The sequence below is a fragment of the Lithobates pipiens genome, unplaced genomic scaffold (assembly GCF_037356315.1).
Source record: "Lithobates pipiens isolate NorthernLeopardFrog02 unplaced genomic scaffold, aLitPip1_a1.2 Scaffold_18, whole genome shotgun sequence".
Classification (NCBI taxonomy): domain Eukaryota; kingdom Metazoa; phylum Chordata; class Amphibia; order Anura; family Ranidae; genus Lithobates; species Lithobates pipiens.
Window position 1 is genome coordinate 339,936,954 of NW_027507758.1, and position 17,959 is coordinate 339,954,912.

The window sequence follows — 17,959 nt, forward strand, 5'->3', positions numbered from 1 at the left end:
TAAACTCAATTTTAGTCATACATTTAGGGCAAAATTTATTCAGCCACATGTCTTTAGTTAAAAAAAAAAGTCAATAAGCGTATATTTATTGGTTTGCGCAAAAGTTATAGCGTCTACAAACTAGAGTACATTTTCTGGAATTTACACAGCTTCTAATTTACGACTGCCTATCTCATTTCTTGAGGTGCTAAAATGGCAGGGCAGTACAAACCCCCCCAAATGACCCCATTTTGGAAAGTAGACACCCCAAGGAAGTTGTGGAGAGGCATGTTGAGCCCATTGAATATTTTATTTTTTTGTCCCAAGTGATTGAATAATGACAAAAAAAAAAAGTTTACAAAAAGTTGTCACTAAATTATATATTGCTCACACATGCCATAGTTATATGTGGAATTGCACCCCAAAATATATTCTGCTGCTTCTCCTGAGTACGGGGATACCACATATGTGGGACTTTTTGGGAGTCTAGCTGCGTACGGCACCCCGAAATCCAATCACTGCCTTCAGGGTATCTAAGGGTGCAAATTTTTGATTTCACTCCTCACTACCTATCTCACAGTTTCGAAGGCCATAAAATTCCAAAATAACACAAACCCCCCCCCAAATGACCCCATTTTGGAAAGTAGACACCCCAAGCTATTTACTGAGAGGCATGTTGAGTCCATGAAATATTTTATATTTTGCCGCAAGTTGCAGGAATTTTTACAATTTTTTTTTTTTTTTTTGCACAAAGTTGTCACTAAATAATATATTGCTCACACATGCTATGGGCATAAGTCAAATTACACCCCAAAATAAATTCTGCTGCTTCTCTCGAGTACGGGGATACCACATGTGGGGGACTTTTTGGGAGCCTAGCCACGTACAGGACCCCGAAAACCAAGCACTGCCTTCCGGATTTAAATATAAAATGCTACCAAAAAAACTGTTAGCGATCGCAGGGATCAGGCCTGACTCTGCGATTGCTGCAGTTATGTGTTTAGTGTTTTGTAAGTGACAGTGATCGATCGATACTGCACTTGGGTGGGCTGGGCAGAGGGGCAAAACGCAGGTGCCAGCAGGTATCTGGGCTGATCCCACTAACAATGCGTTTTTTTGGAACCCTAAACTGCTGGGGACGCTAGTATAGATCTGATCAGATATTGATCTGTTCAGATTCTATACCACTACGGGAGGTTTATGCTTTGCGTGTGGGTGTTAGCGGTACTGGCACTAACCTTGCGCTGCCTGGGGCGACGCAGACCCTGACCCTAAAACCTAATTGATATCACCTGCCGGGTGATCAGGGGGTTAAACCTTTATTGGGTAATAAATGGTGGGTGCCCTGATGCTATAAAAAGCAAACTAACCAGAGTCAGCCGTAACACTTATACGGTGATCACTGGTGAAAGGGTTAACTAGGGGCAATCAGGGGGTTCAAATTTTTATTAGGTAGTATATGGGGGTCCCTGGCGCTATATAAAAACCTGACGGGGAACCTAAATAACTAACTAGCTAACCAGCGTCACCAGTGACACTTATACTGTGATCGTTGGTGAAAGGGTTAACTAGGGGAAATCGGGGGTTAAAACCATTATTGGGTAGTATATCGGGGTACCTAGCGCTATAAAAACCTGGCGGTGAACCTAAAAAAATAACTAGCTACCTAGCGACATCAGTGACACTAATGCAGCGATCAGAAAAACGATCGCTTAGTGACACTGGCAAAAGGGGGTGAAAGGGTTAACTCTAGGGGCAATCAGGGGGTTAAACCTTTATTGGGGGGTGATAGGGGGCTACCCTGGACCTAACACTAGCTGCCCTGACAGTTTTTACTTTTACAACTGACACTGAATGCAGTGATATGCAGTAAATAAATGATCAATGCAATCAGTGACACTGTGATCGGGGGGGGGGGGGGGGTTGTGCACTTGTGTGTACCTATGTGTTAGTGTAGTGTTTTGGTGCACTTACTTTCTGTCTTCTCCTCGTAGTCCGGTCAAAAAGACCGCCCCGAGGAGAATGACATCACTTCCTCCTTCCTGTGTATACAATACACAGTGGGAGGAAGCTTCTCATTGGCCAGGAGCGATCGAGAGGGGGTGGCCAGAAACCAACGGCCATTCCCTCATCACGGATCGCTCCTGCAGCGAACCGGATCGCTCCTGCAGCGAACCGGACCGCCGTATCCAGCGGGAGGGGGTCCGATCGGACCCCCCACCCGCTGGAAGGCAGGCACGTACATGTACGTGCTTGTGCCTGCCTGTGCCATTGTAATGATGTACATTGGCAATACGACGGTCCTTAAGTGGTTAAGAAACCTGCTATAAATGTACCAAAAAGCATGGTAAAAAAAGCACCACACTCCACTCTTAAGGAAACGTTCTGGAGCTTCTTTGGGTGATTGTTGCTCATAGGACAGCCCATTCAAGTGAATAGGCTGCCCAATGCTTGACTAGCAGAAACGCTTCAAAAGGCCCCAAAGTTCCTGCTATGTGAAGATGTGAACAAGGCCTGACAGCTGAGTGTCTCCATCCATTCCCACCTGTGTACTTGTTTAACCATTTGCCGACCAGCCACCGTTGTTATACTGCGGCAGGTCGGCACAATCGCGCGAAGCATTGTAGTCGTACGTCAGCCCTTTAAATGGCGAAAGCAGGTGCGGATGGCCGCTGCACGGTTGGGGAGCCGATGTGCATGGCCAGCGGTCGCAGTGACTGCCGGCCAAGAAATGGTATTGGAAGCCATTGATGGCTATCCTATGACCCAGGGAGGAGGTGTCGATAGAGAATAGAAGAGGCCTGAGACTGGAATTTACGGGACCCCAACACAAAGGAGAAGAGGTGAGGATGTGTTAAAGATTGGAAGTGACACTGAAGGTGTGTTCAGATAGTTAAAAAGAGAACCAACAAAGTGCAGATTCAGGGGTTGCAGGAGTCGCCATCGCGACCGGGCCCCTTTGTGCCTGGATAGGAGGAGCAGCAAAGCTGGCTAAGCCTAAAGTGAAAGCACAGTACAAATTCTGTCTCCTCTATAGTGCAGTACCTGGCAGGAAGAGAGGTTTTTAGAAGGCTATCTTTGTACTGTATGTGTGTTTTATATATGTGTGTTTACATGCATGTATATATGCACCTTACTTTTAATCCTGCCCAATCGGAACTGATCTTTTTTTTTTTTTTACCGCTGGTTCGAAGTACCAGCAAGAAAATGCAGTTCCTCTGAAAAGCTATCTATGCTCAGATCTCTTTTCAGTTGCATAATCACTATGCTGCAACACAGTTGTGAGGTGGTTGCAGTGCAGCCCCATTCACCTAGGGGTGTACTTCAAGGGTGCCCTGACTGGAAAAAGATTGAGAAACACCGACATAGAAGAACCGATCTCTCCATTTTCCTCCTGCAACCACTAAATGCTGGCGGGAGGGAGAGGAGGAGGAGAAGCAGGGGGAAATGGAGCGATTGGTTTCTTTGGAATGTGCACTTGAACAGGGAGATATATGTACAGTTTTTGAATGGGGAGATAGCTGTACAGTTTAGATCTCATCACAAATTGCATCAATCTTATTTTTTAAGTGAATGACAACCTCCTGGGCAGTGTATGAGTTAGTGGGTGGAGGCAGTGGAGGATGACGTGGACTTGGAGGTAGAAAGGAGTTGCTGTGGACTGGGTGAGAGGGTGATATTAAGAGTTATAAAATAGGTCTATTTGTCATTGTGGAGGCAGGAATTGTATCTTTGGAGGGCAAAAGTGAAGTCTTTCTGACATTTACTTTTATGCTACAGACACAAGAGTGTGGCTATAGACACTTCTGGTGTTGTCTGTATGCCAAGGTTGTAGCAGTCATGCATGTGCACATCTAGACTAGAGTATATTTGTTGACTTGTCCTATCATTGTAAACTGCATTATCCTGATGTACAGTACTGGCGTTTTTTATTATATTTCTTGCTTTTGTCTTTCAGGGGCACAGCTTGGGACAGTTGTTTCTCTTCCCCTCTCAGGGTTAATCTGTTACTATCTGGATTGGGTTTATGTGTTCTATATTTTTGGTAGGTATTGTGTGTGTTGTATATATTGGAAATTTGAATTTTAAAAGTGATAATTTCTACTACGATTTTTAAGCTTTTGTTTACACTTGGTACTTTTTTCATGCAGGGACACTTGGTGTTTTTTGGTTTATATTGTGGTGCCTTTTCGTTAGCGATAACCCACAAACACATCCCTCGATCTCAGATCCTGAGAAGGAGTATATCCTTTCTTCACTCAAAAATGAAGTATGTATATACAACAATCGTAACCTTTATATAATAGTGTGCATGGGAATTACAGATAAAATGTTACTCTTTATTAAAATGTCTTCACATGTCTACTAAACATCTTAAAGCGATTTGTAAAGTCTCGGTTTTTTTGTTTTGTTTTTTTCTATTAAAATAACAAACATGCTACTCACCTGCTCTGGGTAGTGGTTTTGCACAGAGCAGCCCCGATTCTCCTCTTCTCGGTTTCCTGGCTGGAACTCCTGGCCCCCTCCTTCCAGTTAAGTGCCCCCACAGCAAGCAGCTTGCTATAGGGGAATCTGAGCCGAGCTGCAGCACCGTTTGGCCCTGCCCCTTCCCTTCCCTGATTGGCTAACTGAGTTTGATATCAGCAGGAGCCCATGACACTGCTGCTGTGTGTCAGACAATTGGGAGGGAGCGTCCCGGACAGCCAAGTCTCTCGTGGACATCGCTGGACAGAGATGGCACTCTGGTAAGTATTAAGGGGGCTGCTGCACACAGATGGCTTTTATCTTAATGCATTAAAGCGGGAGTCCGCCGTTTAAAAAAAATAAATAAATAAATAAAAATAAAAAAAGCCAGCAGCTACAAATACTGCAGCTGCTGACTTTTAAAATAATGACACTTAGCCGCCCAGCGTGCCCACGATGTCGGCACCCGAAGCCGATCTCTCGATCGTCTCTCGGGTGCTGCCGCCGCCATCTTGGGTATGGGAATCAGGAAGTGGAGCCTTGCGGCTTAATTTCCCTGTTCCCTACTGCGCATGCGCGAGTCGCGCTGCGCAATAAGGATGGTCCCCGCTGTCTCTGGGATCCGTGTGTTTCCCAGCAGGCAGCTGGGGACCTTCGGAAAGGGGGCGTAGATTCTGCGGAAAAGGGGCGTAGCTTCTGCAGAATCTACGCCAGAAGTGGGTGCAGATACCTGTACTGAACAGGTACCTGCACCCCCCTCCCCCCTGAAAGGTGCCAATTGTGGCGCCGGAGGGGGGGAGGGTTCCAATGAGCGGAAGCTCCACTTTAGGGTGGACCTCCGCTTTAAGATTAAAAAAAACCTTCTGACTTTACAACCATTTTAACAAATTATAAGTAAATTAAATTTTGTACTTTCTCCATTCATAATTGAACATGTTTGAAATATTTATCCTTCACTTTTAGTTTTTGTGGAATGGTACATATACTGTTAAGAGTATAGAGTAAGGCAGTGGGATTGATTTACTGCAGGCCCATTCACACCAGAATAAATTGACCTGCAGTGCACATGTGCGTTGAGTGCTGTGCTGTGTTGTTCTAAAGCCCATTCAAAATAAATGCGCTGAAATGCAACACAAAAGATATGGTGCAGGCTATTTTCGCAGCACAGCCTATATATATATATATATATATATATATATATATATATATATATATTATAATATACAAAACAAAAATGATCATAGACATGTAGAGCTCCATATCATGGAACACCAGTCATCAGAAATGATACAAAGAAAACACAAATGACGACAAAAACAGATCACGGGGGTCCCGCTCTGAGGTAATACCCATTATCAGGCCTGACAATATAAGGGGACCATATCAAGGGGAGAAAACACATTCTAGTAAACGGTGAAGAGGAAGAACAAAGGACCTCATAACAAAACCTTCAGTAGGTGTATGAGCGCAAAGGTTAGAAACTCCCAGACCTCCCACCACCCCCATGTGTTGAATAAGAATGTATTATTTTCCACTTACTTTAAATGTGGTTCCATCTACATAATGCAAAACTTTTAGCCAGAAAATGCTGCAAGCTATCCTCCACTAATGCACGAACTACCACAATTTAATAAACTGTTATAATAGGCTTTTTGAATGTGTTTTCCAGCTTCTCTAAATTACACCAGCCCTATATATTTTGTTGTGCTGCTATCCCTCCTGCCACCAGAGCTTCCCCATATTTACTGATAGAGAGGAAGGAGTTTAAGAGGGTGCAAAAAAGTTAGGTTATGCATGAGTACTGAGATTAGTAGTGCTAACAGGTGATTGGAGATGATCTTCTATAAAGGAGAAAATAGGGGTGAGTGGAAATCTGAGGAGAGCATAGGGGGAGCTGTAGCATACTCACCGAGGGTAAAAAACTGAATGGTACAGGAACCCCCCTCTTTTTTAACACAGGATTACCTGTCAAGGGCACTCCCTCCTTGAAAGTGGAGATAAGTAATTTCAGAAAATGGTTTTTGGAACCTAAGCTTGCTTTAGTTTCACTCTCAACTACAGAAACTTTATCACGCCTGTCAGAAAAGGTGAACATTTCTGAAATGTCAGCAGTGTTTGCTCTCAAATTTCCGAGGGTCTTGCTTTGTCTGTCAATACAGTATAAACTCAGGACTTCCTGTTTTAGGGAACAGGAAGCCTTATTCGAAAAGGAAATGTGCATTGAATTTAGAAGGCAAGCTCGTACACCACTTTTATTACCAGTTCTTACTGTGAAATTGACAAACTCACTCCAGTGTTGTATTAATGCTACCAGGAAAGAGATGTGACACTATGTAAACATAATGCAAGCAGGTGTTCTATATGCAGGTCAGGTCAATGCAACCATAAATAGAAATGGGATATAAATATAATAAAGAATTGTTCTTCTATCCAGTTTTTGTGGATTGTAAAAATGCATTTCACCCATAACATTGCTAAAATTAGATGTAAGATTAAAATTAAAGTCTGGTAATTTACTTAAAATATTTTAATTTTTATTTTATTTTTTATTTATTTTTTATATTTTGTAGCATTGATTTAGTGTAGCATTAAAAGGCACTGCCCTGGCCACTCTTTCCAGAAAATCCCGCCTGTCAAAATGACAGCCAGTACTGACTGTTTATCAAAGCTGCAACCACTGCTATGTTAGACTGACTTTCTGAATAGTGTTTAGAAGTTTAATCCAGAAATAGAATATAACAAATGCTCATTTATTCAATTGCAAATCGCATTACAATACCTTGTACCACAGAATCCTAATCGAGAATCCTAAATCCTAATTGTAGTGTCAAGCTGTACGTTTAGAGTAAATTTTTTTTATCCAGGGTAACACATCTGGTTTTAAAATGAAAACTAGTCAAAATAGGAAAAAGTCTTGTGTCCTTACAAGTCATTTATTGCAAAAATAAAAAGACATGTTTGTCCCCAAAAGGGTGGATTACGACATTTATCTTCTGAAATTACCAACGTATTGCTGTATTAATGGGCTCATATCATAAAATGTAAAAATTGCTTGGGTCCATGAGTGGTTGCTCGGGTCCTAAAGTGGTTAGCGATGACCATTGCTGAGAATACACAGACGAGCTGGAAAACTCCCACCCTAATGTTATATTTTTATATATGTGAGGTAATTATTTTTCACCCTTCTTTATGCTAAATGTGATCTAACATTGAGGGTCTTGCCCACTAGTATGGTTGATGGGGAAGTTACTCCAAACCAGATTGCAACTTTAGCAGTATCAGATGCCACACCATTATCATCGTCAATATATTCACTCTGGGGGCGGGTGATTAAAGGGTTGGTAAGAACACAAAGGTCTCGCTATTAGACTAGCCATAAATTATCTGATCCTTCAGGATGTAATGGTAATGCAAGAAAGAAATGAGTCGTGTGGTGTTACCCAAGGGTGTGATAATGTCATTTTAGAAATCAGAACATCTTGGAATGTCTGAGCAAGTTTGCTCCTTTTTTTATTTGTGTGTTGATTATTTTGGTTGTTTGCATATGTCTTACCACCTAATACTTTTGGGGAGACATCTGAACATTTACAGCCACCCTTATTGCTTAATTCTTAACTTCAGAGCATAGTGTTAGTTTGAAAAGTGGCATAGTAATTACAGTGCACATACATGCACAGTTTTTACTTGTATTAATCTCTTCTGTTTTTTTTCCATCCAGCTTTCCAAGAACAAAGATGTTCCTGTCTGTGCAATGCTGAAATCATTACCCCTGTGGGCTATTATTGTTGCTCATTTTTCTTATAACTGGACCTTTTACACTTTGCTTACTTTATTACCTACATATATGAAGGAGATCCTGCGTTTTAATACACAGGAAGTAAGTGAATATTTTGTTACAACATAACCTTCAACTTTTTAGAATATGTAGTTGAAAGTCATGATTGTTTATAAACCAATGTTCTCCGATAACTAAATGTCTAAACACCATTCAGTATTCATATGCAAAGCTTCCAAGTATACAAAGTTTTATTAGGCATCAGATTTCAATTCTAATCTGCATGGTTGTCGTGTTTCGCAAATAGACTTTTAGTAATGATTATTCAGGTCAGTTCAACAGCTGTTTTTACCTATGCATAATTTAATTTGGTTTATATAAGAAGTTTGTGCGCCTGATTTCGAAATGGGGTTATTAAAAATGTAGCGAGGGCAGAAAGCATAAAAAATATCTTTTTTATTTTGAGGCTTATTTTACTAGGTATAAAAAGGGAAAGGCAAGTGTGGACTTTAAATGAAGCATATGTAACCACATGCCTCCATCCCTCTATCAGGAAATTGAAGGGGGAAAATTTGGGACTTGTCACAATTTGGGTAAAAAAAAATGTATAAATGTGCGTTGTCCTAAATGGTTAACTTGGCAGATTGCAGTAGGTACATGTAAAATATATATATATATATATATATATATATATTAATATATATATAATCACACACACTGTATACATGATGAAGCAGCACATTCCAGTTACCGATATGTAGAATATTAACCACTTACAGACCGGACCATTTTGCTGGCTAAGAGACCAGACCACTTTTTGCGATTCGGCACTGCGTTGCTTTAACTGACAATTGCGCGGTCATGCCACATGGCTCCCAAACAAAATTGACGTCCTTTTTTTCCGAAAATATAGCTTTCTTATGGTGGTATTTGATCACCCCTGCGGTTTTTATTTTTTGCGCTATAAACAAAAATAGAGCGTCAATTTTGAAAAAAAACGCATTATTTTTTACTTTTTGTTTTGATAAATATCCCCCAAAAATATATAAAAAAACATTTTTTTCGCTCAGTTTAGGCCGATACGTGTTCTTCTACATATTTTTCATAAAAAAATCGCAATAAGCGATTGATTGGTTTGCACAAAAGTTATAGCGTTTACAAAATAGGGATAGTTTTATAGCATCTTTAATAATTTTTATTATTATTTTTTTTACTAGTAATGGCGGCAATCAGCGATTTTTATTGTGACTGCGACATTGTGGGGGGGACATCAGACACTTTTGACACATTTTTGGGACCATTGTCATTTATACAGTAATCACTGCTATATAAATTCAGTGATTCCTGTGTAAATGACACTGGCAGTGAAGGGGTTAACCAGTGGGTGGCAGTGTAGGAGTTAAGTGTTCCTAGGGGTGTGTTACTAACTGTGGGGGGGGGTTGGGCTTTCATTTAGTGAACATTGATCTCTGCTCCAATCACATGGAGCAGAGATCAGCGTCACTAGTTGCTAGGCAGAATGGAAACACGGCATTTCCTCCATTCAGCCGTCCCGTGAGACGATCGCTGGTATGCCCGCGGCGATCGAGTCCGCGGGACCTGCGACCGGACTCACGGGGGGTCCCGACCGGCACACAGCGGCACGCTCGTGATGGCAGGGCGGCATTGAAGATTGGACGTACCTGTATGCCAATATGCCTGCCCATGCCATTCTGCCGACGTACATCGGCATGCGCTGGTCGGGAAGTGGTTAAATGCTCCGTGTTATGGAGTTAAAAATAATAGGAAATATGTGGTATAATCTGTACAAACAATAATGGTGTATTAAAAACATGACTGCATCCAATAATTCTCGTTGCGTTTCTTGGTTAACAATCCACTTCCTTCAGGAGCGGATACATCAACACGTATGGGGTTAGAATTCAATGACATGCAGGACAGGAGCAGCTAGAATTGTCTGTCCCGGGAGCTAAGGTTGTGAAACCCGCATGCGGCGCAAACTCGCACAAAATGTCCCCAAAGGATAAAGAGATTCACATGTACTGAATAGTAGTAGGAATAACTCCAAAGATATCGAAGTATAGGACAAAGAAAAAACTGGTGTTGCATGAACCATCATGCATATTTCCCAAAGGAAGCATAAAAACAGTGAAAGAAAAAGAGTTGGTGCATGAACAGAAATGGTAATTTTACTAGATATGGGTTTTTAACTCTCTAGAATTTCATCGCACAAAGGTTGCTTTAAATCGAGGGTCAGCAACCTGTAGATCGCGATCTACTAGTAGATCATGGACAGTTGACTGGTAGATCATGGTTTGGGCTTGCTGACCTGCCATTCCAGTGCATCACACAGTGCAATACAGAGGGACTACTTGTAAAGTTAGAGCTGTTGAAGGAAGCAAGAGCCGCATAAGCCGATGCCTTCTCTGTAGTGCTGACTCCTGTCCCATGCGGAGTGATACCAACTGTACTCCACCTCTTATCCTGGCTATCAGTCTCCAGAGCGATGCCAGCAGCAGGAAGAGGAGATCTTCAGGTCAGTGTGAAGCAATACACTGGGCATATTAGTATAGGGCTGCTTTCACACTAATGTGCTGCGGTTTACCCACACCGAGGGTGCAGTGCAGTGTACCTGCAGCTGTCCTGCAGGTTTGCTACGCTTAGCAATAGACTTCTATTATATCCTTCTGTTTTACCACTTCCCAACTTTAGGTGTGAATGAGTCCTAAGGGTGCTGCTACCGAATGCAAGGGCTCATTTACAAGTGCTGCTCCTCTAAAAAGCAATCAGAGTGTGTGCTCTAGGTAGGTGGTGAGGAGGCAACATGTTGCTTTCTCGCCATCTGAATTAGAGGATTAAGGTGTGAGAAGGTGACATTGTGCCCTATGATCTTTAACTTCTCCTGTCGTGTTTAGGTAGATCTCCACCTCTTTAAGGTTGCCTACCCCTGCTTTTAAATGATGTCTCCATCCAAATCTACCGATTTACTTATAATGAGGAGCGATGAGTATAGTTTATGTGTAAAGTCCTGGTTTGAAGGTCTAATAGTATGTTGTTATGCACAATCCGAATATTGACCGGTTCAGCAAGAATCGGCCAGCATTCAGGCAGTGTGTACAGCTGCCTGTACAACAGGAGCCAGTCTCGCAACCAGCTTCTGTCCAACGGTCTTGCTGGAAAAACAGAATCTGACCAGCAACCAATCCACATTTACAGCTACTGGCATTGAACACTGATCAGTGTCTTCTGAGGGGGGTGAGAGGTGCAGGGCCCCCGTCAGAATACAATAGCACAGCAGGGGAGATTGGCACACTAACATTGCTTGTGTTGGTACAGTTATCTGTGTTATTTTTCGTTCAGCCTACTGGGTTGAATGAAAAAAAAAAAAACTGAGTGAGAGTACCCAGCTTTTACTGGCCCTTTGCTTTTAACATGGCTGTACCTGTATGTGTGTTGAGGGATCATTTTACCCTTTGGGGCTTACGATATATACTGTAGAAATACAGTAATGATATGAGCATGGAAGCATTGCTGGAGACGCTCCCCTAACGTATTTACAATGAAACACTACAGGGAATTGTACATAGTGGTACTCGCAGGTATAATCAGGTATAGGAAGTTTTGCTCCCACAGAAGAATATATAATGTGACACATACAATGCATGGATTTTCTGGTTGTGCCAGAATTACTCCAACATTTCTATCACTAACCATGACACACATGTCTATTTACAGAATGGATTCCTCTCTGCACTTCCTTACTTTGGATGTTGGCTTTGTATGGTCCTTACCGGTTATATTGCAGACTTCATGAGGGAGAGGTTGAACTTTTCAACTGTAGCAGTGCGAAAAACTTTTAATACATTAGGTAAAAGGAACTTTTTTTTTTTATAAGAGTTATTAAACCTTTTGAGGTGAAAAAAACTAACAGCATACCTCATATAATTTGTTTACTGTCCTCTTTTTGTATGCAGCCTGTCTTCGGCATAACAAGCCATTGAATTTTGTGTATATTCTTCTCTGCCTTTAGGGTGATATGCTGCCCAGCAGGGTCTCCCTGGAGGTCCAGCATAGTCACCATGACTTTCTCTTCCCACAAGGGCTTTGAATAGGAGCAGCTCTGTTCTGTGGGATCGACCTAGCTAGAGCTATGCACACATGAAACCACATATCTAATCTCTGATGTGCACAGTGGATGCTCCCTGACTGGACGTTTTGGAGAAGCGTCAAGGAGAGGGACGCAGTGCAGATCTTGGAGCAAAATACAGAAATAACTTTTTTATATACACTTAGTTACCTAGAGCTTGGGAGAAGATACAATATTGGCATCATGGTGTAATAGGAACACTGATGGAAAAGGTGCCCACATTGCACTGAATAGCGTGTGGCCTAAAGAGCCATTGTTAACTACAAAATACACATTTTCTGTAGACAGTTGCAAACAGCTGTTGCAGTCCTTATACCTATAAAAATTTGCCTTGGGGCTAAGTTTAGACTTTCGACTACAGCGATACACGTTCAGATTGCGTTTGAGAGGCAATGATTAGGCGATAGGATGTCTCCTTACCACCTATTTTTACTCCATAAAGGCCATAAGAATGCACAGCATCTCCTTGCAATGAACGCAGTTGCTGGGTGTTTGTGGCGCATCTTTATTTGTTTGATTGGGTTGCATTCAGCAGTAGTACTGCTCACAGAACGCAACAGGAGTGATCATTTTTGCTGAGGGCACAAAGCAAAGCCTTGTAACCATGACATGTTATCACCCTATTTGCTGCCTGTGCTAAAAACGCAGCTCGACTGCATTTAACGCCCCCCATCCAAAAGCCTAAACAAGCCCTTAAAGAAACATTCTTTCTGCTTTTGCAGGTCAAAGTGAGAATGTGTCTGCTATGGCATCCCTTCACACCCCCAATCTCCTTATACAAACCTTGTATGCAACCAGAAGGAATGGGGACTTCACTCCCTCAATTATGTGACAGTTCTTGTGTCTAGCATTCTGTGGAGTGAGGAGCTTCTGGACGCTCATGTCATCTCACACGTCACAAATACGAGGAAATTCTACAAAACCCGAGTGCATATTGACTTCTATACTCTGGGCCTCATCCCTCTGATAAGTATTTGATTCAAATCCGGAGGTGGTGGAGGATTTGGCACCTAGATGGGACTCAGCACTCTGATGCTTAGCGCTGTCTCATCCAACCTTGTGTGAGTTCAGGGGTCTACACCCACAGATCATATTGGGACACAGTGGCTCTGTCCATGCAGTCACACGATATCTCACTTCTGTTGAAATTCCCAGCAAGTTGATCAGTGAAGTTACACATGTGGCACATTTTATTTTAAGAGACCGTGATGGAAGAGGAATTGGTCCACTCTCAGTGTCTCACACAAGCTCGTCAGTACATGTTTGTGTGTTTATTCTAGAGACTTTATATATTGGTCTATATTTGTACTATTTGTAAAAGATTTTGGTGTGCACACTAGTGTGGATATTGTGGTTGAACCTTTTTGTACTTTTACAACTTTTGCATGTGTATTTATGTATGCATTCAGTGCAAAGCAGCCTGATAAAATCAATGATAGGCCAAAAATACTCGGTATTCCAAGCAGTACAGAGATGCGTGTGTATGGGGCAGACGCCCCAAACGTGGACCTTCTGTGTTTGGGACACAAGTCCCAGTGTGCTTCTGCCCACCTACGCCCTATTTTTATTTATTTTTTGGTTGTATTTACTGTATAGACATGCATTTATATGTGTATAACATATATATTTGTTCTTGTTTCCCAGGAATGATTGGACCTGCAGGCTTTTTATTGGCAGCTGGTTACACTGGGTGTAATTACACTCTGGCAGTGGTATTCCTTACACTATCAACCACACTTGGGGGAATGAGTATTGCGGGATACAGTATAAATCATTTGGATATTGCACCTTCGTAAGTATATGAAAATTGTTACTGTAAGCATGTATTTCCTTTCGTAACTTGCTGCTATAAGTACTTTACAGATGATGGAGAGCCATGGATGCTGCCTTGGCCTCTCTTGTGTGGCTTGCAGTATGATATATTAATTGGTAATTTTATGCAGTTATGTAATATCTATTCAGCTGAAACTATTTGGCCTAATGTATGTCCTGTGTTACAGATTTGCAGGACTGCTACTTGGAATCACAAACTCATTTGCCACAATTCCTGGCATGATTGGGCCAGTCATTGCCAAAATTTTAACACATGAAGTAAGTGTCATTGGGAAATATTGTGTATATGGGGGGGGGGGGGGGTTAACAAAGAGTGGTGTGAGCATAATGCTTGCACCACTCTTTTAAACATGGAAAATGGAGCAGATCCTGCTCCTAATTAACAAAAGGGGCACAAGTCCCTTTGTTAATTCGGGTCAATCGGTTCTCTGTTCTGCTGTGTCTAAGACAGACCTAGCACAGAGAACAGAGTTCCTCAGGGTTGTTTTTTTTTTTTTTTTTTTTTGCAGTCCTCCGGATCAACTGTGGGTGTAGGATTGTGTATATAGGATTGTGTAAAAAAATTTTTCCCCCTTATGCTGGTTGAACTAGATGGACTTTTTTTTAACCAGACTAACTATGTAACAGAAGAGCTGGATCTGCATGGTTGGATTTCTGTCTGCTTGTCCCCCTCTACCTACTGTACCTCAGCTCAGAGTGGGAGGAAAGAGCAGGGTTGTTCCTGCAGGCTCTGCTCATATAGTGTAATTATTGCACAGGCAGAGAGAGGGTTGCAAGCTGACTGATAACTGCACACATCCCATATGCCACGACATACCTGGCAGGAATCTGCGGCAGTTTTCTATGTAGGAAAACTGCTGCATTACCTATGTTAGAAACTGGTGCAGGGTCTGCACCTATTTCAATCTGAACTAGAAACTGGTGCAGATCTGAAATGGGTGTATCTCCTTTGTTAATGTGGTGTATGCTACTCCCGACCATTTCCTGCACCAATATAATAGCACTAAGAGCTTCATTATGTCCCCAGTTTGTGTAAGGACGCTGAACGGACAGCTGCTAGAGATTAAGGGTCCATTCATGTGGGGTGCTTGACTGCGTGCCCTGTGCAGGTCTGTTTTCCTGGTACGGGATGCATTTTTTGTGCTGACAGCCTATAGAGGTCTATTGGGGCGTGTGACTGCATGGACAGAGCCACTGTGTCCCAATATGATCTGTGGGTGTAGACCCCTGAACTCACACAAGGTTGGATGAGACAGCGCTAAGCATTAGAGTTTACATATTGTGTTTTATTTCCTCTCTCCTATTTATCTATGGATATTTATGGATGAATTCTGCAAAAGAACCTAGCTCTAAATGAGTAAAGAATTTCTATTATTCTTTCAACTCTTTGTTGGTCTGTAAAGTTGAAAGTTAGCTCTTCATATGAAGCAAACAGCTAATAGTGCATTCTAGCTTTAGCTGTCACTATAATAAGGAAATGACACTTGTTTAGACAGCTTATATAAAAGGGTGTCTTTATTCAGGTGTGCCTAGAGAAGCCTGGGGATTAAGTACAGCCTGCTGACACATCAATGCAAGTTACAACAGACAGTACATTAGAGTATTGGAACAGACCTCTCTGCTATGGCCAGTATAGACTTCAGTCTTTTCCCAGAGCACATTTGTGAGATGTTCTACGGTTACTGTGTCATCTCCCTCGTTAAAAAATCACTTTGGCCAAATCCAATAAAAAAAAATGAAATATGCAGCATATAAACAATATTTACAGGCAATCATCTGTTTTAATTGGAGTTGGAGGACTTTGCAGTATCTTCTATATAGACTATTTATAATGCAATTCTAATAGAAAGATATATGTATTCCCACAAAAGTACACCCCTCACATTTTTGTAAATATTTTATTCTATCTTTTCATGTGACAACACTGAAGAAATTACACTTTGCCACAATGTGAAGTAGTGAGTGTACAGCTTGTATAACAGTGTAAATTTGCTGTCCCCTCAAAATTACTCAAAACACAGCCATTAATGTCTAAACTGCTGGCAACAAAAGGGAGTGCACTCCTAAGTGAAAATGTCCACATTGGGCCCAAAGTTTCAATATTTTGTGTGGCCACCATTATTTTCCAGCACTGCCTTAACCTTCTTGGGCATGGAGTTCACCAGAGATCACAGGTTACCACTGGAATCCTCTTCCACTCCTCCATGACAACATCACAGAGCTGGTGGATGTTTGAGACCTTGCGCTCCTCCACCTTCTGTTTGAGGATGCCCCACAGATTCTCATTAGGGTTTAGGTCTGAAAGCATGCTTGGCCAGTCTATCACCTTTACCCTCAGCTTCTTTAGTAAGGCAGTGGTCGTCTTGGAGGTGTGTTTGGGGTCGTTAACATGTTGGAATACTGCCCTGCGGCCCAGTCTCCAAAGGGAAGGGATCATGCTCTGCTTCAGTATGTCACAGTACATGTTGGCATTCATGGTTCCCTCAATGAACTGTAGCTCCCCATTACCGGCAACACTAATGCAGTCCCGGACAATGACACTCCCACCACCATGCTTGACTGTAGGCAAGAAACACTTGTCTTTTACTCCTCGCCTGGTTGCTGCCACACACGCTTGACACCATCTGAACCAAATAAGTTTATCAGTGGTTCCAGTAATTCATGTCCTTAGTCTGTCTGTCTTCAGCAAACTGTTCGCAGACTTTCTTCTACATCATCTTTAGAAGAGGCTTCCTTCTGGGAAGATAGCCATGCAAACCAAATTGATGTGGTGTGAGGTGTATGATCTGAGCACTGACAGGCTGACCTTCAACCTCTGCAGCAAAGCTGGCAGCACTCATATGTCTATTTCCCAAAGACAACCTCTGGACATGACGTTGAGCACATGCACGCAACTTCTTTGGTCGACCATAGCGAGGCCTGTTCTGAGTGGAACCCGTTCTGTTAAACCGCTGTATGGTCTTGGCCATCGTGCTGCAACTCAGTTTCAGGGTCTTGGCAATCTTCTTATAGCCTAGGCCAGTGATGGCGAACCTTGGCACCCCAGATGTTTTGGAACTACATTTCCCATGATGCTCACACACTCTGTAGTGTTGATAAGCATCATGGGAAATGTAGTTCCAAAACATCTGGGGTGCCAAGGTTCGCCATCACTGGCCTAGGCCATCTTTATGTAGAGCAACAATTCTTCTTTTTTTTTTTTTTTTTCCCAGATCCTCAGAGTACTTTGCCATGAGGTGCCATGTTGAACTTCCAGTGACCAATATGAGAGAGTGAGAGCGATGACACCAAATTTAACACACCTGCTCCCCATTCACACCTGAGACCTTGTAACACTAACGAGTCACATGACACCGGCGAGGAAAAATGTCTAATGCGCCCAATTTGGACATTTTCACTTAGGGGTGTACTCACTTTTGTTTCCAGCAGTTTAGACATTATTGGATGTGTGTTGAGTTATTTTGAGGGGGCAGCAAATTTACACTATTATACAAGATGTACACTCACTACTTTACATTGTAGCAAAGTGTAATTTCTTCAGTGTTGTCACTCCTGTACTAAAAGTGCTTACTCTAATGTCAGTGCACAGAGGACATTTAGCATCATCTAGGCCTTACTTCCCCATCCTCCTTCGTACTATCACTTTCACTGAATTTCATTTCTTTCACTAATGGGTCTCAGCATTACTAGGTAGTCTTTGCAAATGTATTCTACCTAGGAATGCCCAGACTGACATCCACCTCTGAAGAAATATTTGAATA

At 42.2% G+C, this 17,959-nt stretch overlaps 1 protein-coding gene across 1 annotated transcript in view; it reads left to right on the top strand.

The window, feature by feature from the left end:
* SLC17A5 (solute carrier family 17 member 5) overlaps positions 1–17,959 on the top strand; it is an 80,307-nt gene that overhangs the window by 54,496 nt on the left and 7,852 nt on the right. Inside the window, exons 5-10 of the mRNA XM_077487382.1 lie at positions 3,938–4,024; positions 4,131–4,249; positions 8,162–8,320; positions 11,954–12,086; positions 14,010–14,157; positions 14,366–14,456. Of these exons, the coding sequence (XP_077343508.1) occupies positions 3,938–4,024; positions 4,131–4,249; positions 8,162–8,320; positions 11,954–12,086; positions 14,010–14,157; positions 14,366–14,456 (737 nt within the window). The remainder of the gene's footprint in view (positions 1–3,937; positions 4,025–4,130; positions 4,250–8,161; positions 8,321–11,953; positions 12,087–14,009; positions 14,158–14,365; positions 14,457–17,959) is intronic.